Raw genomic sequence first — 19,751 nt, 5'->3', positions numbered from 1 at the left:
TGGAGTTGTGGCCGCTAGAAGGTGAATGTGCAAGAGTTAGAGATTTGGTTGAAAACTCAGGTTTGTACAATGCCGTTCTGAACTCTGTGATTGTGTATGACGAGGTCGCAATATCTAGTTTATGTGAAAGGTATCACGCTGAAGTCGACACATTCCAACTTCCTTTTGGTGAGATGACGATAACTCCTGATGACGCAAAACAGATATTAAGGCTGCAGGTCGAAGGTAAATCAACCGGTGAGAAGTTCAAGAGAAGGCCTAGTTGGGAAGACATCTATATATGGACCAAGAACTTGTTTGGATGGGATTTCGAGAAGACTAATGGGCTTTTCGAGAAGGGACCTAAGTACCCGAAGAAAGAGTTCAAACTTGTAGATATTAGGAACATTTTTTCTGGGACAGAAAAGAAGGAAAAAGAAGGAGGTCTCTCTCATATGGAATGTCGCTATGCGGCGGCTGGGTATTTGTTGTATGTCCTTGCGTCGGCTATATTTCCTGGCAGCAAAGGTAATCGGGTGAGCGCCAACCTTCTTCAGCTTTTGGATCCCTTGGAAGATGTGAGCAAGTACTCTTGGGGGACTTCCATAATTGCACACCTGAATGGTCATCTTTCTCAGGGATCTCGCAAACTAACTTCTCAAATTAATGGGAATTTGGCTCTAATCCAGGTATTTGGATTGGTAAAAGTTTTCTTATTTTTGTATATTTTAAAAATTGAATTATTTATGTTTATTTCATTGGTTGCTATAGGTGTGGATTTATGATCATTTCCCATCACTGATCAAAGATAATGAAGATGTGGAACTCAACCTACAATGGAGAAAAGGTAGTCCAACGGGAACCAAATACTTGTTCACTGGTTCTCAAGATAGGGAACAAACTGATGCGTTGATACAAATGCGTCAACAACTTGACAACATCACAGCTAAAGAGGTAGTCTTCAATCCGTACAAGAATAATAGAGTTGGCGCAATGGAAGATGTCGTGTATTACCATGGCCCTTTGTTTCACCCTAACGGCTTTTCAATGTACAATCCGATAAGAATCATGCGTCAACTTGGTTTTATTCAAGATTCACCCGATGAGGACTACGTACCTCCGTTCAAGCACAAGTTGGAAAAGTGCGAGGCTGACGAAGCGGGTATAAAGGTGGCTTATGAACCTGAAGTTGATGTCAAGCATTGGAATGATAGACACTCTAGGCTTGTAGACATCTCATGGTGGGTGCATGCGGATGAAGGTCATGAGGCAACACCGGATTACGTCGAATGGTATGAAGGCTTTTCCCATGGTAGGGTGATATGGGTAGATCCGACTCCGGGTAGGAGGACCAACAGAGCATCCACCTCTTCTTCTTCTCAAGTCGACAGTAGAGATGCTACTTCCATTCTGACACTAGTGGTGAGTATTTAATTTTGTAATTGTGTTATTCATCTACATATCAGAGAGTTAATGTGAAATTGTTTTTGAGTGCATATAGAGGTAGCGAATGAAGCTTCTTGCCAAGGCTTTTTGTTTCTTGGCTGACAAAGGGGAAGTGATGGATCCTGCGATGCAACGTCCGTACGCTGAATACTGCACGCACATTGAAAATACCAATGCAAAGAAGATGTTCAAGGATCTGGCTAAGGAAGGTAAGAGGAGACGAAAATCACGTAGCCAAAGAGCACAAGAAGTTGCTGAGCATGGCCAAAGTAGCCAACATCCACTACAAAAATGTTGACTTTTAGCCACGAGCTTGTTGCCACGGATTCATTTAAGTCATGGATATTGATGACATATTGCCACGGGTTAGTCTTTGGCGTGGCAGTAGATGACTTATTTGCCACGTCTTGTGGGGCATTTGCTACGGGCATACAATACCATGTTTATATTATTACGGCAGTTTAGTCACGACATAGTAATTCGTGGGAACTAGTGGGCCATGTTACACCTTACGGGAGCTAACTGCTCAAATTATAAGCGCCAAAATGTTCCCGCTGAATCAAAACTTGGCCCACGTTTTCATTGTAAAATAGAGGAATCCTCCCACTTCTCCTTGTTCTTCGATACTCCCAATCCCATCATCTTCATCCCAAAACCACGGTAACTTAACTTAAACATATAGGTCAGAAAAAAAAAAACCCGAAACTTCAATGCTTCATCTTCTACTCTATTGTCCCAATCCTACAATAGAATCATTTTTCTACTCCATTGTTCCAATCCTACAAGACAATCATTCCTACCTTGTTATCAATTGTTCATTTTTAAACCCTAAATCATGTCAACCCTAATTACCATTAAAATCAAATCAAAAGAAACCCTGATACTAAAATCTCATACGGGTAAGGGATATCCATATTTGTTTCGAGATAATTCTTGTTTTCTTCTCTCGAATAAAACACTAGATTATTTTCATTTTTATGTCTGGCAATTTAATTTTATAATGTTTTAGTTAATTTTGAAATCTAATCTGTTTTAGTTTAATTTTCTCAAAAATATTGGTGGGATTCCCTAATTGCTCGATTTGATTTTAGAGGGCAGAAGAGGAAAAGAAATAGGAACATGGGAAACAAGAGGTCGATATAAGTGGTGCTGGTGTTAGTTGATTTCATCAGATTAGAGGGATGATATTTCTAGAGGGATTACTGGTATGGTTTTTCATTTAATGTAGCATACCATCTACTGTATGTATCCATGGGTTATTGTTATGATTTATGCAATTTGAATGATGTTCTTGTTTGCAGTGTTTCTTTTTTTCCATTGATAGAGCATAGACACAATTACTTATCAGATTAGAGTGGTTATATAATCTGTTTGTTTATATGATTAATTTTTGTATGGTTACTTGTAGAAAATTCATGTAAAAGTAAAACTGCAGATTACCTAATTGTTCGTTTGTATCTATCGACATATATAAATAGAAATCATGGTTGTTTCAGGACTTCACTTAGATTTCTGTAGTTAGAGGTTTGTGTAGGGGTAAATCATTTGATTGTATGTGTTTGGTTGTAAGTAGTTATTCACTTTGATTTCCCACATTCCCCATGGGTGTTCAGCTTCATAGTTTGAGCTCTTACAATTTTGTGGAAAAGAGCACCACATTTATGCTATATACTGGTGGCATGGGTCAGCTATTTCTAGTAGTTTCTAAGGCAGGTATACTAGTTGTAATAGATCCCTGAATGGTGAAATCTTTCTCAACTCAGGTGATGCTTTTTGGTTGTGTCTCCAAGCATGTAATTCTAATTAAAACAACACGTACTAATGCAACGCCTTCTCTGTAAACATGAGCAGAGACACCGTTGGAAGTGTGGTAATGTTTTAGCAAAACTAAGTATACTATTTACAACCATAATCTTTCTTAATTGCTCTTTTATTTGTGGGAAATCTTTCGACAAACATAAACTTGTGACCTTGTTGTCCATATCCAACCTATGTATGCAATATATGGGCGCTGGTTTGGTCGTATTCTATCCAGTAAGCATCTTTTCTTCATATTGATTTTATTTTTGCATCAGAAAATATATTGTTTCCCTTATATTGCCATTCAAGTCTTAAACCGTATCATTCATGTTCCCCTTGGAACTCTCTTGACTGATGTAGTAATCTACCCTTTCAGAAAAATTTATGCCTCTAAAAGTAGGTAATGTGGTTCATTATTACACTCCACACTCCATTCAGAAGAAAGAATCTTAAATTCCTTTAGTACAAGTTCCATTTTTTCTTAAATGTTGTGTTCCGATTGAAATTATCATTCTAAGTTGATGAATGTTCTTATTTTGATTGGTAATTTTAGATTGAGACTGCTGAACGAGCGTCGGAAAAGTATGATGGTACGCATTCGTGGTCAAAGGAATTATTGTTACATGGAAACTTCTCGAGCTATTGATATCCTGTTCATGATAGCAATACTCATCTTTTCTAAATTTCAATCTTGCAAATGTCTTTCGTATTCAATATTTGATTTATCTGGATTGCAGGAATTATTAAAATAGTCATTAAAGTTTGCTCTTTATATATGAGATATGCAGGGACGAAAATGTTACCTTTAAAGCCAAAAGGCTACAACTTATGGACTTAAAGAGGTGTAAGGACAGAGAACTTTGGTTTTCTTAACCCATGTTTCGTGCTTTCAGATTTCATTCGAGGTATGTATGTTTCTTTTCTGTTTCCTTTATGCTTATGGATGAGTAAAGATAAGTAGACTATTCGAATTTAGAAAAATATGTGCACATATCTGTATTAACAGAGCTTCAATGATCTTGGAAATTATTGGAGCAAATTTTTTCTAATTCATTTCTTTTTTATTTTGCTCTAACATTATTTCCTTAAGATTTGCAACTTCTAAGGTTTGTTATGTAGTCTAACTTAACATCACCTTATTTGCTCCTGTTTAAGGGTTGATTTTGGTTGAATAATCTTGGAATGTATGGCTCAGTTATGTCCATTACCATGTGAATAGATGCAGCATACCAGAGTTTGATAATAATTTCGAAGTGTATGTTCTAGACTTATCGGGATTTGGCTGGAAAGTATCATCCCGTGGTATTAGAATGGTCTGAATGCATTTTACTGATTAGGCTTACATCCATTGTAAAAGCAGGTGGCAGGTGATCAGAAGCCCGGGGTGGTTGAAAATTACAAAAGAAGTTGGTCTTTATCTTTTCATGTGAAAATACAAAGTAAAGATGTCATCTATTCCCCTTAATATCCTCAATTCAAGGTTGAAGCGAAAAGAGATGTCTTCTTAGAATCTCTTAGAGTTCTGGAGAGACAGGTTGATCTTGTTTTCAGTAAATATTAACACCTGAAGTTTTTCTATTTCTAGTATCATGTCAGTCGGCTTTTTTGTTTTGTTTTGTTTTGTTATGTTTTAATATCAAAAATTGACGATAATATTATTTGAGTTAGCTAGCTTATTTGTAATTGAATCTATTGGATGTATTTGATTTTTATTAACGAATGAATAAAAGCTTTTAGTATTTTTCCTACGTGAATTATTGGTGAATAATTTTAGTATGAAGTTTCGGTACTTGCTAAAAAACCAAACCAAGCTATAACAAACAGACTGAAGAAACTATTAAATTTATCTTTTGCCACGATATAACATGTGGCAACAATGGAAAATCATGGCACACATGTGCGTCAAATAGCCACGGCTGGGACTCGCAGCAAATGATCAAATAGTAGTTTCCACGCTAAATAACCGTGGCAGAGCTCGTGGCTAATAGAATTAGTCACTAGACTATTTGTTACGACCATACAGCCGTGACAAGTTATCTTTTGCCACGGATTTTTGGCCAATTGCCACGGCTATCTGGTGTCACTAAAACTCAGTATTTTTGTAGTGATCATGATGAACATCCCTCAGAGGTACAAGAAATTACTAGAGAAGATGTCGGTTCTCCAGAGGGTGCTCCTCCTAAGAAAAGCCGGAGAGTTAGCAGGCCAGGGAGGCAGTAAGGTGGTGGTCGAGGTCGAGATGGTCGACTTCAACTTATGTTAATTTTACTCTATGAATTGAACTTAAGTTTGTGTTGAAACAACTTATGTGTTTGGTTTGGAGTCTTTGTTTCGAGTACTTTTATGTTTGGTAACTCCTGTGTTTGTTGAAAATACTATGTTTTCAAGTATGCTCGTTAGAACCATGTAGTACTCCAATGCAGACAACATTTCCCTTCCTCATACCAAGGGTCGTCATCTTCGTTTCATAGTACTTTGACGACCCTAATTGTATTTACCACTTCAACACACAGAGTCGTTAATATCCTCAAATAGAGATCTAACGACCATTTTTCCCAAAACATCCAGGAGATGGAAATATTATTTCTGGATAGAGACATCAGTGTTTATAATGAAATCAATGATGACCCTTGGTTAACAAAATATATCCAGGAGGTTTGAATTTACTTGGCTAGAGTCGTTATCTTTTTCATGTCAATGACGATTGTTTGTTGGATTTAGGAGTCGTTACTCTGCTATGGATACCTGTGACGACTCTCATTTTGAAACTAGAAAGGATTTTGATTTCATTAGGAAAATAACATTACATTTATCTCGTATTACATAAGAGTTAATATGGGTATTCTTGAAGTTGATGCATCAAATGTTCGTCAATGAACCTTCTCGCTCGACGATACAACGTTGTATATTCTTTATGGTGAATGGAACTTAGTTTCCCCATTACGTATTGTCCATAACCCATCGAAATGTCCAGCTGAAATTAAAAGAGGAATGTTATAACTTTGAAGCATGACAGAAGTATAAATATTAACGGAATACTCACTTTTTCCTTAAGAGGAGCTCTTGGATGGCGAAGTAGATCCCAATGGTCTGTTTTTTTGAAATTCAAAATAAGGGTCGTTAGTTTACTTTTTACACAAGATGACGACTCTGGAGATAACCAGAGTCGTCACTTTTTTACTAAAACTGATAACGACTCTTTATGAAAACATTACATGTTATTGTTCTTTCCGGTGCGAGATTTAACTACCATTGCGGCTTCGATGTGATGAAACTGCTCTCCTCTCCATTTGGTATATTCTTTTTGGGCCGCACGTCTATCGCCTTTGTGCCTCGCGAGAAACTCGTTGTACTTGTTGCACAATCTCATAACGTAAATTGTCCTATCACGAATGTGGGACGGTTCATAATCATAGCGTAGATGCGCGTGGGAATTAAGGAAAGGACCGAAACCAACGTTTATCCAAAATATGCTTTCATCTTTTTCTTCTTCGTCAAGATCTTTGACGTTGTAATAGTTTTTAACCCATTCGTTCTCTTCCTCGACTTGCTTGAATACTTCCCGGAGATGCGCTTGTTCTTTTCCCCGTTTTTCAGCCTCGCGCATCTCTAATTCTTCCTTTGTAGGATATGGCGTAACGACTCTTGGTTATTTTCATCTTCTAAGTATGCTTTCAATTGATGAAGGAGTTGTCATTAAAAAAAAATATTCACGAGGTTGCTTTCAATTGATTTTGCACCTTGATATGTTCCTCTACTTATAGAATAATCTGTAACGGCTATTTTTTATGGGAAAAAGTGTATGGAAAAAGAGCCGTTGGGGGTTTTTGCAAACAGTCGTCATTGTATACACTATAAATATGACGACTATTGTATAATCCACTACAGTCGTTTAGGTATCTGAATATATAACTGACGACCCTATGTTGAAAAACCTTCCAGGAGACAACCTAATTTGGACCATTAGAGTCGTTAGGGTATCTGAAAATACCAATGACGACCCTATGTTGGGAAAACATCCAGGAGACAACCTAATTTGGGCCATTAGAGTCGTTAGGGTATCTGAAAATATGACTGACGATCCTATGTTGGGAAAACATCCAGGAGACAACCTAATTTGGGCCATTAGAGTCGTTAGGGTATCTGAAAATATGACTGACGACCCTACAATTATTAAAACATTCCAGGAGACCACCTAATTTGGACCATTAGAGTCGTTAGGGTTTCTGTATATATTAATGACGGCTCCAAGTTGGGAAAACATCCATAAGTTTAACAGATTCTTATGCCGCAAGATAAAACGCATTGTATTCATTAGGCATTCTTCAAAATACAAATATTAGGGTTCAAGATACAACCATTATCAAAAAGTATGCTTAAAAATGCAATGCATAGTTTTGAATGTACATCTCGTCTCATGATCCATCGCCCATGTCTACGTAAACTGGGGTTGGGTCCATAGCATTCCAAAGGTTCATTCCATACTCGTACTGATTTTTCCACTCCTTGGTGTAGTCTCCCCAATCACCATAGGCCACCCGTGGTAAAGGACATTCTTCGGAAATCTTCAAACCTATGTAATGGTTATTGTTGACATGAGCCATTACAATTCTTCTTTTCTTTATCGTCGCGTCGCACCTAGTTCTTGAGGGTACGTACATACAAGTCGCTCCGGGGAAGCCTTTTTTGAATACAATTACTACACAAGTGAATGCGTCCGCTAAGAGTTGACCACCAAAAGGCATTTGCATCCAAAACTTATAACCGGCCTTTTTCGACCCCGTCCTCCATTTCACGTTACAAACCAACTCCTTCAACTTTATTTCCCTCTCTTTTGGATCTCTTTTCATGAGCATTGTCAAATACAGTTGTTTGTCCTGAACAAGCTTTTCTGCCATTTTTTTCCTTGCATATTGGATTTGGGTGAGCTTAAGTTCGTCGGCCTTGTTGAAATTCCCTAATTGTTCCGTTGCAACATGGTAACCACAATTTCCATCGCCGTCAACGTTGTCGGTGGATATAAGGTGATCCAAGATGACGTGAGGAAGTTGATCGGTGTAATCTTTATACAAAGTATAAATAACACGATGTGGTCTTCATTGAGAATCTCTAGGGGTGCGCGGATTTCCCTTAATTCCTCTTATGGTCACCATTCCGCTAGTTTGGCTTTTCTGGGTACCGACCACATGCTCATCAACATCCATGTCTTCCATTCGTTTCACTTCTGTTTCACTTTGGGTCAAATCATCCTTTTTTGGTCGACCCTTTGCCTTGGGGAGGAGAGACTTCTCATACTATGTATATTCCGCCTGGACATAATCATGACGTGACGGGTCACTTTTGCAACTCTTGGTCGCCTTCACAGTTTCTCTAAATGATTTTTTTGTTGTTGGTATGCCCGGTGGTTTTTGTTTGATTGGATCTTCTTCTACTCCCAAGCTATTACGGGCAGCCGGCCACAAATTAGAAACCAATATATGTCTTCCTGCACAATGCTCTTTTTGATATTTCTCACTCATATGCTTTATTGCCCACCATGACACTTGGTGCGAAACCCCGCGTAGCAATTGTTTGTCTTCCAGGTATTGCTTCAAAAAAAGGTCCTTACTATACTCCATCTGAGTCACTATCTTGCTAAGATCATCCTGGGTGTGCTCATGAATAGCTTCATGTACAGTAACTACCCCACCAGTGTTTTCTCGAAGAATTTTCTTCAAACTTCCATGGGACTGCTCTGCGATACTGGTGGACTCATTTTGGTAGTGTTTGTACTTATTGATCCATGCATAAACAAACTTCTCCTTCCAAGGATTCAACTAGGTATCTTGGCAATAGTCGACCACCTTCTTATAATCCGTACTCCAAACATCGATGAACTTTTGCAAATTTGCATAGTACTTTACTTCGGTCTTCGAATAGGCCAAAAGGTCTCAATCTTTGCAGAAATCCTCCCATACATCCCTCTCTTCATCAAATTTTTCATTGGCTTTCTTTTTCTCTTCCGCTATCTCTTTCTTTGAAAGTTTACTAAGACGCTCGTCTTCCTCCTTGGAACGTTGATTACCCTTTGCAGGTTTGATTTTTTGGATGTGCCACGTACAAAGAAAATGTTGAGCTAGGGGAAAAACTTGACGAACGGCACTCATGACTGCAAAATCCCTATCCTTAAATATAACCTGTAGTGTCTCTTCGCCACGGTAAATCAACCTAACTTGTTCCAAAGCCCAAACATAATATTCTATTTCTTCCTTTTCCATAAATCACCACGCCACGATGAATGATTGTTTATCCGAAGTATGACTAGCCACGTTCAACAACGACATGTTATACTTGTTGGTTTTATAGGTGCAATCTACGAACAAGACCTGGTAAAAGCACTGTGCCAAATCCATCATCCTAGGATGGGCAAGAAAAATATGAGTCACTTTGTCGCCCGGACCGACCCTTGTTTGCATGGCATAGTTATGTTTTTCTGCCAACCACTCTGATTGTTGCATAATTAATCTACCATCCCATTCAGTTCTCTTGATCGTTGCTTTGGCAGCGTAGATTGTGGAAAGAATAGAAAAGTTTGACTTATCTTCCGCCTTTATTGCATTTAGAATCTTAAGGGGCCTACATCGCTTCATCTGCCGAACCTTTTCCATTTGATGTGGTTTCAATCGGGCATATGATGGGTTCCATAAAAGAGTACTAGGTGGAGGATGGTTGTGACGACCATCCGGAATACTATACATCCACCATAGTAGAGTTTCGGGATGCCTTTTGAAAACAATCCTGAAGGGGCATTTTATCTTCTTCGACGAAGTTTTGTAGACCCTCGTCGTCTTCTTCACATACTTGTAGTTCTTCCCTTTATGACTTTCTTTCTTATCCCCCGCTCTCTCGCATACCATCTCCATTTGCTTACAATCAACGTAATTGCTTTGAACAATTACGCACATATTCTCTTTTTCCTTGGAAATAATCCATTCCTTGACCTCAGCCTTTGTTTTCCACGTCTACATTAAACAAATAACACGTTCATTATAAAACATTAATTAAACAATTTTCATATGGATATACATTGAATCCAACAATAAAAACGTACCAAATCGGTCATATATGCTTGGGAGGTATCCGGGCCGATAGTGTCGAGGGGTTCAGGTTGAGAGCTCACCCGTACAACCAACTACAAAAAAAGAACAACAAAATCAGTATAGGGTCGTCACTCTGTAAGATGTTAATATGACGACCCAGACAGTCGTCAACATAATTTACAGGTGAACGACTCTTTAAGTCGTCACCCAGATTTTTTGTAGACAAACGACCCTTTTATCGACGTATGACGACTCTTTTTTATAAAGTGACGACTCTACATTGATAGATATAACCAACTCTGCCCAGTTTTCACCTTGAATCGTCACCTTGTATACATATAAAATAACGACTCTAAGAGTCGTTCTCTGGTACATATGAAGAGTCGTTTGGTTTTAATCTTTACGGATTAACGATTCATGTTAGTGGTTGCATTTATTTTTGAATTTAACTCAACCAAATGTGGTTGAGACAGTTTGGTTGCTCCATTCTATATATAGAGGCCCATATCTCACCTATTCCATATCAAAACCCTAATTATCAACCTCCTCTTCTCCTTCTCATTTAATTACCATTTAAGAGCAAAAAAAAGAGAAGCATCATGACTCCATTCACTAATGAAGAGAATTGTGCCATTACGAGAGCTTGGAAAACAGTCACTAACCACTTTGAAAGTCTAGACAAAGACATTGATGAAACATCGGATGCTTGGTGGAACCGCGTATTCATCGTTTTTGTGGCGTTGGACGGAAATTGCAACTCAAGGTCTTTGAAACAAGTCAAGGAACGCTTCCATAAGATACAATTCGAGTGTGATGTTTTGAAAAGAGAACTTAAGGATGTTAGGGAAGCCTTTCCGGATATGCAGAATGTTGTAAGAGTAAGTATTTGAACAAGAGGTAAAACTTATAAAAAGCTTTGATCGATACTAACTAAGTATATTTGCATTTTCAGTTGGGGAAGGCGTATCGCTATTATGAGGAGCTTCGTGGGGAAAAGTTTGAGCTCCACGATTGCTACTTTATCTTGGAAGACATTACATATAACTACGCCATATATGATTAAGTGTATAAGTGCACCTTTATTATCTATTGTATTTCATTTCCTTCAATGCAACGTTATGCGAGATGTATGCCTTGTACGATTCAATTAAATGATTCTATGAAATCAAAAATTATGAGAATCTAGTGCAAGGGTCGTTACTTTATATAACTTATCAAACTAACGACTCTAAAAGAAATTAGTAATTGATAGCTAGGATCGTCATTTCATATGACTACATGTATGACGACCCTAAGTGTTACTTTTTATAGAGAGTTTTGGTTTTAGAGTCGTCCATGTGTAAACAAAACTACAAAACGACTCTAAGTGACCTGGTTAAAAAGGGTCGTCAATGTTTAGCACACTAACCTAACGATTTTTCATAACCTGGAAAAGTTGCAGGTTTGAGTCGTTATTGGTAGTGTCAATATATTGACGACCTCAGAGAGTCGTTTGGGTATACACCCCCCGACTATGACGACCCTTTCTCTGAGTTGTTCCATAGTGTGGATGATTCGACCACTTGGAGCACCATTCAGACAATTTGAAGAGTATAGGAAGTTTACCTGATTGTTTTGTCCTTGGGGTTCCTCATTTTGAGTGTTGGTTCCTTCATCTTGAGCAATGGGATCTTCATTCCAACCATTGTTCATGCCTTCCTCTATCAACATCTCCTCATCAAACATCCAACCCATATCATTAGTTGAGACAATCTTACCATCAATACAATCATTGTTGTTATTTGAAGCTTCACCAATCTCATTCCCTCCACTTGAATCACCCATTTGTAAAAACCCTAGGTTTTCCTCTCAAAAACTCCTCCTCTTCTTCTCAACACATAAAACACATTTTCAATAATTTTTTTCCTAAAATCAGATTTTAATCTAAATACACTTACCACACTAATCAAACTAATTAGTTCCTAATACTAACCATATAAGGGTAGTTTTGCCATTTAAAAAATATTTTTTTAAGGGGTGACCCAAATTAGGATTGGGTGACCTTTTTTTGTCCCGTAGTGCATGGCCCCCAATTAGAAGTTATGCCCCCCAATTAAACTAGGATATAAAGGTAAGGTAAAAGATAATTCTATTATTAAATGAGATAATTTACATTGAGAGCCCATAAGGTATATATAGCGACACCATAACTTGGTATGCAAGATTAATACTTGTAAATCAATTCATACTAAATATATCAAATACTAAATATAACCCTAAATACTAAAACTTTTCATATAATATTTGTATACTCTAACACCCTCCCTCAATCTCATGGGGATTGAAAAACCGCATGAGATTGGCCATGAAAGTTGTTGATGAAGTGTGGTGCCAATAAACGCCCGAGAAGTATAAGAAGAAGCGCGTCGCCATTAAAAAGAATACCGATTAGGGGAACCGCCAAAGCTGCGAAATTCTCCCAGAAGCGTTAATGGATAAGGAAAAAAAATACCCTACAAAATAGGGATTAGAAAACTTGACGAAGAATCGCGCGGCCGTAGAGAAAAAAGATAATTGATTAGGAGAACCAATGATAACTGGATCCATAATTTTTAAAAGAATGAACGGAGCGTATCAGAGAACCGTCAGATAAAACTTATGGAAAGGGAGATGTGACGTTCCCGACATCTTCAACAAAATCTGAAATAAGGGGTTGGATTTAGGATTTGGCAAACATGGATGATTAATCTAAAAAATAAAAATATAATAAGAAAAACTAATAATATTGAATTAAGGGCTCTGATACCATGTTAAAATACGGGCATCCAACTCAAAACCATTTGGCAATGAGTGGAGAGGCCCTAAGTGATTATAAACTGCAGGATCTTAGATAACCCAACAATGTGGGACTAATAGTCTCAACAAAATCCCATATATTGGGCCAGATTAACGTTGAACCACCATTTAACCCTCGTTCAAGTCTGCCATTCAGCCAACCAACATAATATACAGGCTAACTAAGTCAACGACCAATCAATGGTCAAAGTCAACAACCGGTAAACAGTCAAAGTTAACGACCGGCCAATGGTCAAATTCAACGAACGGTCAACGCTCAAAGCCAACAGTCGGTCAATTGTCGAAGCCATGTTGCCAGTCGCGCTTCAAGCCAGTTTCCAACCATAATTCTAGCGGAGCTGCCAACCAGTTCCCAGCCATGTTGCCAGCGGTGCTGCCAACTAGCATCCAGCCAATTTGTCAGTCACTCTGCCAACTAATTTCCAACCAAGTACTCAGCCGGCTGCCAGCCAGCCTCCATCTATGTTGTCAGTTATGATGTCAGCCAGCCTCCATCCAGTCTCCATCCATGTCTTCAGTCAAGGAGGTCTGCCAGTCAAAGATCGATAGTCACAGTCAATAGGGAAAGTCAACCCTAGCAGTTAAAGTCAAGGTCGTTGGTCAAACCCGCAAGCCCATGTCGATTTGGCCCGTTTCCACCGATCCAGTGAAAAAACCCTGGAAGAAGATTCTGGATGTTCTGGATGACTTGTTGACCAAGCTGCAGAGAAAATTCTAGAACATTCCAGATGTCTTCCTAGCCAAGTTACTTGCAGAGGAAGTTTATCTCGAAATTAGGGTTTAACCCATTATTCAACTGTATAAATAAAGGGAAATCTCAACCCTGACGGGACACGTCCTGATAGATAAAATTACACCAGCAAACCCTAGAAGGGATCAGAAATCATTGTAACCCATACATCAATAAAATATCTCTCCCTACGAGGATTCGTCCGTGGATGTAGGCAAAACTTGCCGAACCACATTAAATTTGTGTCTTTCCAATTATGCTTGTTCTGTGTAAAACCCTAGTTCTGATCATCATCACTATATCTATTGTGTTCTGTGCCTGAAAATATTTTTGGATACAAACACAATTAATAAACATGTTTTAATTCATTTCTATAATTAATCTATGCAAGTTGCAACGGCAGCCATCAGTCAAAGTCAGATTTCCCGCCATTATGGATTAAGATATTGGGATGGCATGAGTTATATGAATGAAATCAAGTCTTATTCAAAAACTTTAACCGTTGATGATCAGGAGCATATATAGCCAACCAAATAAAATAATTAAGAACTTGGTAGTATCTTATTTTTTCAGAGAGAAGAATATGGTGGACGCTAACTTTCAGCTTGGCTACCCTTGCAGAAATATTCTGGCATATATATATACTTATATAGTGGAAATTTCTTAGGGATCCGTTTTTGGTTCCTCTCTCTTTTAAAAACTCATCCTTAAAATATTATATATGTGTGGCCCAAAACTTAAGGTGAATGGTTGAAATCCTAGTTAACAATTCGGGATTCGGAAAACGTACGGAACGGCAAACGTACGAGTATTATACGGTTTTGTAAAATCCAAATTCGGTTGAAAATTCAGTCAACGGAACGTGATTCGTCAATAATTCGGAACGACATACGTACTTTATAATTCGATTTATAAATGTGAGTTCGGATCTGAAAATTCGGTATCTATATATAATAAATAATTAGTATTTATAAGGTCATAAACTAATTTTTATGCATACATGTGAGTTATTTACAGAAAAAATAAACTTAATATGATGATATTAATAATATATACAACATTAGTCATAAAAGAGGACGTGGTATAGTGGTTTAGATCTCTCTCACCTTCACCTTCAAATCTCTTATGTCATTTTTGTTTCATAAAAATTACAACAACGTCTAATATTGGGCCGTGTATGCTTGGGAGGCAGTAAAGCCCAAAAAATAGAGCCTTTGAAAACATAAAAGCTAAAGAATTTCTGGCGAATTAAGCGGACGTATCATTCGGGATACGTAAAGTTCGTGAACGATTCGCGAATAATCCGGAAATGCCACATAATACGCGTCTTGGATTCGGAGTTACAAACGTACGTGAATAAAACGGTAAAATTCGTGATACGGAAAAATTCGCGAATCATTCGCGAACTTACTAACTAGGTTTGAAATTACTGTTTTTAGATTGAATTCATATTTTTTTAGGACTAAACTAACCTTTATCATTTAAAATTAATTGTATCATTATTTTCGGGCAATTGTCTTACTACCATTATTTCTTTTTCGGTAAATTAACAATTTACTGTTAATCTCTTCTTTTTCGGTAAATTAATAATTAACTGTTCATCCACAATTGTCGCTCATTCTATTCGATATTGTCGCTCCTTCGCCTAACAAAACGAGAAGAACTCCATTAAAACATCCATACTCAGTAAAATCTCATTCTCCCTAATCATCATCCTTCTTTCTCCATCTCCCCGAAGACAATCCAAAGCTAGGCTTATTGAAAAAATGAAAAACAATAGAGGAACTTATTGATTTGATGGGACCTAGCTGGACGCGGATGAACAATCTTGTACGGCTAGTCAACAAAACTATGCATGATGCATCTCCATAAAGAACCTAAGACAATCTTAATTTGCTTCTCTGCATATGAAGTAAAGTAGTTTTGCCATCATCATCACGTCCTTTGTCATCACTATCACTATTAAGTCCAAAAACAAAAGATAATGAATAATACATCTGCAAAGGTTCGCCATGTCTCCACCAGCACGGTCTTCCCAGCAACACAAAAGAAGCAACTCAAAAGATTGAATTGAGTCCAATGGATTTCAGGGCTTTTAAAACGTTTGTATGCTCAATCTGGTCTTCTGTTTGCTAAACCGAGAACTAGCAGTGATAGCCGAGAATCCAGCCAAGAAGAAACAAACAAGATTCTTAGTAACCTTAAGACTTCCTTATCACAAACTCTCGACTATTTCTTTCCTCTTGCAGGCCGTCTGGCCGTGACAAAACACGATGACGATGGGACCATATCGGTTTACATTAACTGCAACTCCGCTGGTGTTGAATTCATCCATGCTGTGGCAGATGTTACGAAAGCTGTTCTTCTTAAACCAACCTGCACTGCGGACATCATTGACTCATTCTTCACCTTTGATGGCATACGGAATTATCAAGGTGTATCATTGCCATTGCTTTCTGTACAGGTGACGGTATTAACTGACGGCATCTTTGTGGCCTTTAGCACAAATCACAGTGTATGCGATGGTACATCCTTTTCGCATTTCATCAATTCATGGTCTCAGATATCTAGAGGCTTAACTCATAAATTACATCCTCCTATTATTCTCGAACCTCGCTGGTTGCCCAGGAAAACCAATTTTCCCATCCATCTACCCTTTTCATCCATTGAAGCACTAACGATAGAAAAATTTATCCCTTCTCCAGAATTAAGGAAAAAAACATTTCATTTCACACCACAAAACATCCGAAACTCAAAAGGAAAGCCAACAATGGATATGGTACTACGTTTTCATCCTTGCAAGTTGTGTCAGCTCATGTTTGGGTAGCTGTAACGCGAGCTAGACAATTACATCCAGACGAAAATGTTACTTATGCTTGTGCAATTAATAGTAGAGACAGACTAGATCCACCTTTACCCAAAGGTTACTTCGGCAACTCGGTTCTCCGCGGGCTTGCAACGGCCAAAGCAGGCGAGTTACTGGAAAAAGGACTCAGCTTCGGAGCTTCTTTAATAAACCAAATGGTCAAATCCTGCACTAACGACGAGATTCAAAGTGATTGGGAATCATGGGTGGAGAATCCTGTTATGCCTTCAAGTCTTGACCTGTTATCAAGTACTAATGTGGTGGTAGGGGGATCTCCGAAGTTCAATATCCACAGCATTGATTTCGGCTGGGGTGCACCATTAGTTAGTCGATACGGGAGCAACTACAGGTCTGAAGGGTTGATTATGGCCGACGCTGGTCCAGTCAATGGAGTTATAACCATCGGCATTTGCCTGCCTTTGGAGATATTAAGGGCCTTAGAGAACGATGTGGAGTTCATGGAGACTGTTTGCACAGTCTTACCACCAGAGTATTCCACCACCAAGATCAATCCTTTGTCTAAGTTATAGTTTTGACCAGTCTCTTTTGGTAGGGTGTAACACAGCCAACTTACAAGGCTGATTATATTATCATTTCAGGATAAAAGTAAAAATGTATGCAAATTGCAAGAAAAGAAACTGTACACTCTGGAGTGTCGCCAACAAAGTTAAGAACAAGAACGAAATTTAGAAGATTAAAAACTGGTTATGGGATAATACTACTGTATATGCCTTTTGTGAAGCTTATTATTGAAGCGTCACATTTTAATAGAGGGGCTTTATTAGGATTTCTAGTGATCAAAAAACTGATTATGAGATATTCTTAATTCAATACCAAATGTCTAAAATAACCTTCAACTAAAATCGAAAACCTAAAAACTAAAACTAAAATCAAAACCTAATTCTCATTCAAAGACTCCTTCTCCTTCTCCTCCTCCTCCTCCTCCTCTTCTTCTTCTTCTTCTTAACTTCCTCTCCTTCATCAACCATAAATCATTTCCTCTTTTTTTTTTCAATCAAAATCATTTCACCATCTTCGATCAAATGACGGTTCGAAACACTTATAATCGTCGATTGAATTCTCTATTAAAGATGTGGAAGAAGCATATTGATAGAAGTAATGGTAATCAACAAACCAATTGCATCTGAAATGATTAGATTGATTGAAACAATAGAAAAAACTAGGTTTCAGAATCAGGTACGGTTGGGTTTTCCTCAAAAAAAACCAGCCGTAATTGTTTTACAGTTGGGTTCGACCAAAAAAAAACCTAGCCGTAAATGATTTACAGTTAGGTTCGATCACAAAAAACCCAGCCGTAACTGTTTTATAGTTGGGTTCGACAAAAAAAAAAAACCTAGTCGTAACTAATCTACAGTTGGGTTTCATCCAAAAAAAACCCAGCCGTAACTGATTTACAGTTGGGTTTGGACCAAAAAAAACCAGCTGTTACTGGTTTAAAATTTAGTTTTTCTAATTTTACCTAGTTACGATTAGGAGTTTATCATCACGTAACCGTAAATTTGTCTTACGGTTGGCTACGAAGGAACATTGGTTGGGTGATTTAAAATGAACGCGAAATTGGGGGATATAAATTACTTCCCACAACCCATAGTGTCTGCTAAGGGGTAATTTTTGGGTATGAAAATACTTAAATACCCTTAGGTTAATTAAAAACCATTACAAAAAGACTATACTACCATTTCCCCTAAAACTTAAAATCTGAAAACCAAATTCATATCCCCCATTCTCCCAAAATCTGTTCCGGCACTAGGGTTAGGTTTTGAAGAAAAAAAAAATTCTTCCATCTTCCTCATCGTTCTTCATCTGTTCTTCATGGACGATTCATCGCCAATTCAAAAATATCTTCATCGATTAACCTACCTGAATCATAACCATGCCTCTAAGAAAGAAAACAGATGCCCAATCGAAGTCAAAATCGATCACTCAACAAAAATTACAACAAAGGATTTCTTTGATTGCTCAAGAGCAAGAAGAAGAAGATCCAAAGAACTCGGACAATCAACCTCTCGTAAACATGGCTTTCGTGAGAAGATAAGTGATTTTGAACTGTTTTGTAAGTGTTTGAATCGATTTATAACAGTGGGTTTGGATTTGAATCATTAGAATCGCGAACCCTAACTCAAACAGTTAAATTTTAGTGAGTACTGACATTGATTTAAATATGAATACAATGTCGGTATTGGGTTACGACATTCAATATATAATGAAAGCAATGCCGGTATTGAGTTACGGCATTGATTTTCGTATGAATACAATGTCGTGTATGCCCATAGTGCTCTTTTTGTATCCAGGAAAACCCTAGAAATTGTTATCATTACCGGCATTGATTTTAGGTTGCATTGTGTGCCGGTACCCGGTTACGGAATGGAGTTGAATTTTTTATTCTGTGCCGGTAGTTCTCTTTTAGTATCTAGGAACATCCTAGGAATTACCGGCATTGTCGATAGTTATTGTTCACTGCCAGAATGGTGTACCGGCATTCTATGTTTGACAAATTAGTATGCCGTTACATGTCCCGGCATGGTTGGTATTTCTTTATTCTGTGCCGGTATTAAGACTGAATGTGAGTTGTTTTATATTCATTTCGTGTGTCTTTTGATGTAGGACTAGAGCCAAAGAAGCTAACAAAGGAAAAACTAAAGATTCTGTCATTAAGAGAAGAAAGAAGGACGGTCTTGATACTCCTCAGTCTCTGCCTCCTCGAGGGAAAGATCAAGGTCGCAAAAAGCGTTTGGGGGATGATACAAGAGGGATAATTTGGGAAAGTGGTGGTGACCGTAGTCGACCTGTAATATGTGAACCTACTGGAACAGTTGAGGACGATGAGCATGATGAAGAGGAAAGTGAGGAGGAAGATAATGAGGTTCATCCAAGTCAATTAGAAATCCAAAGCGAAGTTGGTGGGGCAAGTCAACAACCGACACAAGGCAAGGGCAAAGGTAAAGTAAAAGTTAAAGGTTCGCACCTTCCTCACATTGATGACATAATACCTGAC

General features: G+C 38.0%; 2 protein-coding genes across 2 annotated transcripts; both read left to right on the top strand.

Moving 5' to 3' along the window:
* Positions 1 to 897: 897 nt before the first annotated feature.
* LOC113291888 (BAHD acyltransferase DCR-like) lies at positions 898 to 16,728 on the top strand. Its single transcript, XM_026541370.1, has 3 exons — positions 898 to 1,401; positions 1,487 to 1,634; positions 15,945 to 16,728. Exons 1-3 carry the CDS (start codon positions 898 to 900, stop codon positions 16,694 to 16,696), a joined length of 1,404 nt encoding a protein of 467 aa, XP_026397155.1. The 3' UTR covers positions 16,697 to 16,728.
* A 162-nt stretch (positions 16,729 to 16,890) lies between these two features.
* On the top strand, positions 16,891 to 17,265 carry LOC113291886 (uncharacterized acetyltransferase At3g50280-like). Its single transcript, XM_026541369.1, has one exon. The coding sequence runs from the start codon at positions 16,891 to 16,893 to the stop codon at positions 17,263 to 17,265; it is 375 nt and encodes a 124-aa protein (XP_026397154.1).
* Positions 17,266 to 19,751: the final 2,486 nt, after the last annotated feature.

The sequence above is a fragment of the Papaver somniferum genome, chromosome 6, assembly GCF_003573695.1.
Source record: "Papaver somniferum cultivar HN1 chromosome 6, ASM357369v1, whole genome shotgun sequence".
In the NCBI taxonomy this organism is placed as follows: domain Eukaryota; kingdom Viridiplantae; phylum Streptophyta; class Magnoliopsida; order Ranunculales; family Papaveraceae; genus Papaver; species Papaver somniferum.
The sequence above is the reverse complement of the archived record's forward strand: the minus strand, read 5'-3'. Positions and strand labels throughout refer to the sequence as shown.

Coding starts and splice junctions, on each gene's coding strand:
- LOC113291888 (XM_026541370.1), top strand. CDS start 898: ATGCGTCAACAACTTGACAACATCACAGCTAAAGAGGTAGTCTTCAAT. Junction 1,402..1,486: donor CTTCCATTCTGACACTAGTG/GTGAGTATTTAA, acceptor ATATAGAGGTAG/CGAATGAAGCTTCTTGCCAA. Junction 1,635..15,944: donor CAAGGATCTGGCTAAGGAAG/GTAAGAGGAGAC, acceptor GATTGAATTGAG/TCCAATGGATTTCAGGGCTT.
- LOC113291886 (XM_026541369.1), top strand. CDS start 16,891: ATGGTCAAATCCTGCACTAACGACGAGATTCAAAGTGATTGGGAATCA.